This window comes from Entelurus aequoreus, linkage group LG05, assembly GCF_033978785.1.
Source record: "Entelurus aequoreus isolate RoL-2023_Sb linkage group LG05, RoL_Eaeq_v1.1, whole genome shotgun sequence".
Taxonomy (NCBI): Eukaryota; Metazoa; Chordata; class Actinopteri; order Syngnathiformes; family Syngnathidae; genus Entelurus; species Entelurus aequoreus.
The window spans coordinates 21,493,649-21,500,274 of NC_084735.1; the positions used below are offsets into that span (position 1 = coordinate 21,493,649).

At 39.4% G+C, this 6,626-nt stretch overlaps 1 protein-coding gene across 1 annotated transcript in view; it reads right to left on the bottom strand.

Moving 5' to 3' along the window:
• Positions 1 to 1,307, bottom strand: part of erf (Ets2 repressor factor) — an 89,607-nt gene extending 88,300 nt beyond the window's left edge. The window contains exon 1 of the mRNA XM_062047394.1: positions 702 to 1,307. Coding sequence (XP_061903378.1) covers positions 702 to 723 — 22 coding nt within the window. The 5' untranslated portion in view covers positions 724 to 1,307. The remainder of the gene's footprint in view (positions 1 to 701) is intronic.
• Positions 1,308 to 6,626: the final 5,319 nt, after the last annotated feature.

The following is a 6,626-nucleotide window of genomic DNA, read 5'->3' on the forward strand; positions in this document are numbered from 1 at the left end:
TCCACTACGGGACTGGACTCTCACACTATTAACTAGATCCACTATGGACTGGACTCTCACACTATTATGTTAGATCCACTACGGACTGGACTCTCACACTATTAACTAGATCTGCAATGGACTGTACTCTCACACTATTAACTAGATCCACTACGGGACTGGACTCTCACACTATTAACTAGATCCACTATGGACTGGACTCTCACACTATTATGTTAGATCCACTACGGACTGGACTCTCACACTATTAACTAGATCCACTATGGACTGGACTCTCACACTTAACTAGGTCCACTACAGACTGGACTCTCACACTTAACTAGGTCCACTACAGACTGGACTCTCACACTATTAACTAGATCCACTATGGACTGGACTCTCACACTATTAATTAGATCCCATTGGGTTGAGTTTTTCCTTGCCCTGATGTGGGATCCGAGCCGAGGATGTGGTCGTGGCTTGTGCAGCCCTTTGAGACACTGGTGATTTCGGGCTATATAAATCAACTTTGATTGACGTTGCGATGAAGAAGTCACGCATGCGCCATCGTTTTGCTGCCACTTTTACCTTCCATCAACTTCTAATCTGGCGAGTTAGCGTGCTAGCCGCGGAAAGCTAACCACTGTTGTTGTCCTTCTAAAACATCACCGACTTGGTGAAATAGTTGTTTTAAGTTGACAATAAGGGGGCGGCGAACTCACCCGTGTCTGCCGGGGTCTTCATGGTGGTGGTCTGCGACTTTCTCGGCTCACTTTTGCCGTCGAACGCCAACTTTAAAGTTGGTTAGCTTTGCTAGCTGGCTAGCACACTCCCGTGTTGGAAAATGACTCTTCTTCTTTCTTTTTGCGTGGGATTCCTCCTAAGATCACCTTTTTTTAATTTTTTTTTATTGTCACTGTGCTTGAGGCGCCAAAAAAAAAAAAAAAAAAAAAAAACTTAAAAAAAAAGTTTCTTTCCCGCAGGGTTTTATTTTCCTCCCGGTGCGCAAAAAGTTGCCTGCGTGACTCCGCGGGGGGAAAAATGGCACAGGCCGAAGTTGGGAAGGAGCGCAGGAATGGAGTCTAGAATGTTCTCCCGCGTGTCGGAACCACGCAGCATGGTCGTGTTGTGATCCGCGTCGTCATCGCACTCGTCCTCATCCTCCGCCTGCGGTCCAAACGGCGGCGCTGCTCGGGTAAAAAGTCGCCGAGGCAAACTCTCGTCCTTCTCTGCGCTTCTTTTTCTCCGGCTCGCACTTTTTCCTTTTTCCACTCGCCCGCTGGAGATCCCTCCTCTTGCCCCCCTCGCCTCCTCTTCTGTCGGGGTGTCGTGTTTCGCTCTCCCTTCCTGCCACACGGGGCCGCCCACGCTCACCCACAGAGGGAGGGCGCGGGGGAGAAACTCAACGCCCACTTGTTGCCGAAGATCCTCTACTCCAGTGGTCCCCAACCACCGGGCCGCGGCCCGGTACCGGTACGTGGATCGATTGGTACCGGGCCGCACAATAAATAAAGTATTTTTATTCATTTTTTTTATTTTTTATTAAATCAACATAAAAAACACAAGATACACTTACAATTAGTGCACCAACCCAAGAAACCTCCCTCCCCCATTTACACTCATTCACACAAAAGGGTTGTTTCTTTCTGTTATTAATATTCTGGTTCCTACATTATATATCAATATTAGGGATGTCCGATAATAGCTTTTTGCCGATATCCGATATTCCGATATTGTCCAACTCTTAATTACTAGAGATGTCCGATAATATCGACCTGCCGATATTATCGGCCCGATAAATTCTTTAAAATGTAATATCGGAAATTATCTGTATCGGTTTTTTAATTATCGGTATCGTTTTTTAAAATTATTTTATTTTATATTAAATCAACATAAAAAACACAAGATACACTTACAATTAGTGCACCAACCCAAAAAACCTCCCTCCCCCATTTACACTCATTCACACAAAAGGGTTGTTTCTTTCTGTTATTAATATTCTGGTTCCTACATTATATATCAATATATATCAATACAGTCTGCAAGGGATACAGTCCGTAAGCACACATGATTGTGCGTGCTGCTGGTCCACTAATAGTACTAACCTTTAACACTTAATTTGACTCATTTTCATTAATTACTAGTTTCTATGTAACTGTTTTTATATTGTTTTACTTTATTTTTTATTCAATAATTTTTTTTACATTTATTTATCTTATTTTATTTTATTAATTTTTAAAAAAAGGACCTTATCTTCACCATACCTGGTTGTCCAAATTAGGCATAATAATGTGTTAATTCCACGACTGTATATATCAGTATCGGTTGATATCGGTATCGGTAATTAAAGAGTTGGACAACATCGGAATATCGGATATCGGCAAAAAGCCATTATCGGACATCCCTAATATATATATTTTTATTTTTTATTAAATCAACATAAAAAACACAAGATACACTTACAATTAGTGCACCAACCCAAAAAACCTCCCGCCCCCATTTACACTCATTCACACAACAGGGTTGTTTCTCTCTGTTATTAATATTCTGGTTCCTACATTATATATCAATATACATCAATACAGTCTGCAAGGGATACAGTCCGTAAGCACACATGATTGTGCGTGCTGCTGGTCCACTAATAGTACTAACCTTTAACAGTTCATTTTACTCATTTACATTAATTACTAGTTTCTATGGAACTGTTTTTATATTGTTTTACTTTCTTTTTTATTCAAGAAAATGTTTTTAATTTATTTATCTTATTTTATTTTATTAATTTTTAAAAAAAAGGACCTTATCGTCACCATAGCTGGTTGTCCAAATTAGGCATAATAATGTGTTGATTCCACGACTGTATATATCGGTATCGGTTGATATCGGTATCGGAGTTGGACAATATCGGAATATCGGATATCGGCAAAAAGCCATTATCGGACATCCCTATTAATTACCGATACGGATATCAACCAATACCGATATCAACCGATACCGACATATACAGTTGTGGAATCAACACATTATTATGCCTAATTTGGACAACCAGGTATGGTAAATGATAAATGATAAATGGGTTATACTTGTATAGCGCTTTTCTACCTTCAAGGTACTCAAAGCGCTTTGACAGTATTTCCACATTCACCCATTCACACACACATTCACACACTGATGCCGGGAGCTGCCATGCAAGGCGCTAACCAGCAGCCATCAGGAGCAAGGGTGAAGTGTCTTGCCCAAGGACACAACGGACGTGACTAAGATGGTAGAAGGTGGGGATTGAACCTCAGTAACCAGCAACACTCTACCAACTTCGCCATGAAGATAAGGTCCTTTTAAAAAAAAAAAAAAAAAAAAGATAAATAAAAACATTTTCTTGAATAAAAAAGAAAGTAAAACAATATAAAAACAGTTACATAGAAACTACTAATTAATGAAAATGAGTAAAATTAACTGTTAAAGGTTAGTACCATTAGTGCAGTGGTCCCCAACCACCGGGCCGCGGCCCGGTACCGGTCCGTGGATCGATTGTTACCGATATTTTTTTTATATTAATTCAACATAAAAAACACAAGATACACTTACAATTAGTGCACTAACCCAAGAAACCTCCCTCCCCCATTTACACTCATTCACACAAAAGGGTTGTTTCTTTCTGTTATTAATATTCTGGTTCCTACATTATACATCAATATTAGGGATGTCCGATAATGGCTTTTTGCCGATATCCGATATTGTCCAATTCTTAATTACCGATACCGATATCAACCGATATCGATATATACAGTCGTGGAATTAACACATTATTATGCCTAATTTGGACAACCAGGTATGGTGAAGATAAGGTCCTTTTTTTTAAAATTAATGAAATAAGATAAATAAATTTAAAACATTTTCTTGAATAAAAAATAAAGTAAAACTATATAAAAACAGTTACATAGAAACTAGTAATTAATGACAATGAGTAAAATTAAGTGTTAAAGGTTAGTACTATTAGTGGACCAGCAGCACGCACAATCATGTGTGCTTACGGACTGTATCCCTTGCAGACTGTATTGATATATATTGAGATATAATGTAGGAACCAGAATATTAATAACAGAAAGAAACAACCCTTTTGTGTGAATGAGTGTAAATGGGGGAGGGAGGGTTTTTGGGTTGGTGCACTAATTGTAAGTGTATCTTGTGTTTTTTATGTTGATTTAAAAATTTTATTTTTTTAAATGATACCGATAATAAAAAAAACGATCCCGATAATTTCCGATATTACATTTTAAAGCATTTATCGGCCGATACTATCGATATTATCGGACATCTCTAATCAATATAGATCAATACAGTCTGCAGGGATACAGTCCGTAAGCACACATGATTGTATTTTTTTATGACAAAAAATAAAAAATAAAAATTAAAAACCCACCCCCCCGGTCCGTGGGACACATTTTGAAGCGTTGACCGGTCCGCAGGTACAAAAAGGTTGGGGACCACTGCTCTACTCGACTCATTCGATACCAAGTCCATACAGGGCGAGTATTACCGATACCAGCCCCCTTTTTTTTTTTACAGGATAATTCATCGATTTGGTTACATTTAATTTAATATTTGGAATTAAATTATGGAATGGATCAAGTCAGTGATTCTTAACCTTGTTGGAGCCTTCTTTAGTGAAAAATAAACTGTTGTTTTTTTTCAAATTCAAGATAAAGTTATATGTTTTTGGTAACACTTTAGTATGGGGAACATATTCTAAGTAACAAAGACTCAATTTAGAGTTTCTTGGACACTAGGGGAACATATTCTAAGTAACAAAGACTTAATTTAGAGTTATTTGGTTAGGGTTAGAGGGTTATAGGGTTAGGGCCAGGGTTAGAGGGTTAGGGTTATAATAAGGCCATGCCGAATAAGGCATTAATAAGTACTTAATAATGACTAGTTAAGAGCCAATATGTTACTAATTTGCATGTTAATAAGCAACTAATTAATGGTGAATATGTTCCCCATACTAAAGTGTTACCATGTTTTTTTTACTGGTGCACAAAATGAACCGTGCATGAACATCACCTTGTTCAAACAACAAGACCAACACAGTGCATAAACTCACAACAAATTACACACTTCACATGCAAATCAGTCTGACTTCTGCTGTTGCCGTATCCGTAATACGCCGATAGGGAGAAGTTTTTATTTACACGATGAGTCGGGTGTGTTTTGACCTCCGCCGAACCCCTGGGCCCGACTCACCGAACCTCTAGGGTTCGATGGAACCCAGGTTAAGAACCACTGGATTAAGCAAAGAAGTTAAACAATGTACTGATATGATCCTGTTTAGGAGGTTGTTCAAATTAATAGTGCTTACAAAGTACAAAGAAGAAGAATGATGAGAAACACTTTCAATATACAACATCCATCCATTTTCTACCGCTTGTCCCTTTTGGGGTCACGGGGGGTGCTGGAGCTTCTGGTAACCTGCGTTACTTGGTTACCAGAGAGCGAGTGCCTTTGTTCATGCAACCAACCTTGGTTTGCAACTTCCGCTTTCTTCCGACGAAGAGAAAAAAATAATATCGCACGGGAATTATCAATTTTTTTAAAGCACAGTCTACATATTTTGGCCCTAAATGAAGTCTTATTTATGTCTCACATGTATTACAGAGCAGAATTTGTCTAATTTTCTGTTATGTTGTGGCGATCGATAACAACATTCACCATGTTCAGATTCCAGCTAACAACACGGCGGCTAATCTTGGCGCTATCTTCACAACAACGCGACAATCAAGTTGACCAACCTTTGGCATGACAACTTTTTGATGCAACTCCTGCCTCCTCAATAACACATCCCCACATTGGTGAGCCTTTGGCATGAACAATGTGGAATCCCAATGCAATGCCAACAACGCAGAATGCTAATAACACGGCTAACCTGTGACTGTCAAGTTGACCGATTTTTTGCAGAACATTTTACACCCGTGGATTCAGCACATGGAAGCCCAGTTCTAACTTAGAGGAAATACCCAGAATGTGACAAAGTACTACCAAGTCGTGGATGTGTTGTAGTGGCCGGGTGACAACTATAGCAATGACTCTTAGAGGAGTGAGTACTGTAATATACAGTAGAACACACTCAAGGCTACTATATTGGGCGAAAGGAGTCTAAAGTTGTGTTTAGAGGGTTTTAATTATGTAAAAAAATATTTAGAAGGTCGTTAACAGTTTTTTAAGGCGAAGTTGGTAGAGTGGCCGTGCCAGCAAGCGGAGGGTTGCTGGTTACTGGGGTTCAATCCCCACCTTCTACCATCCTAGTCACGTCCGTTGTGTCCTTGGGCAAGACACTTCACCCTTGCTCCTGATGGGTGTTGGTAGCGCCTTGCATGGCAGCTCCCTCCATCAGTGTGTGAATGTGTGTGTGAATGGGTGAATGTGGAAATACTGTCAAAGCGCTTTGAGTACCTTGAAGGTAGAAAAGCGCTATACAAGTATAACCCATTTATCATTTATCATTTACTATGAAAATATTGATTCATTATTAATAATCCTATTTGTTTACCACTGGAACTATTAAGCCGCGAAAAACGAGGGACGACCGTGATAGCGAAAAACGGCAACTAACACTTGCTAAAGCTAGTCTTTGTCACTGGCTCAAAGTGATCGCT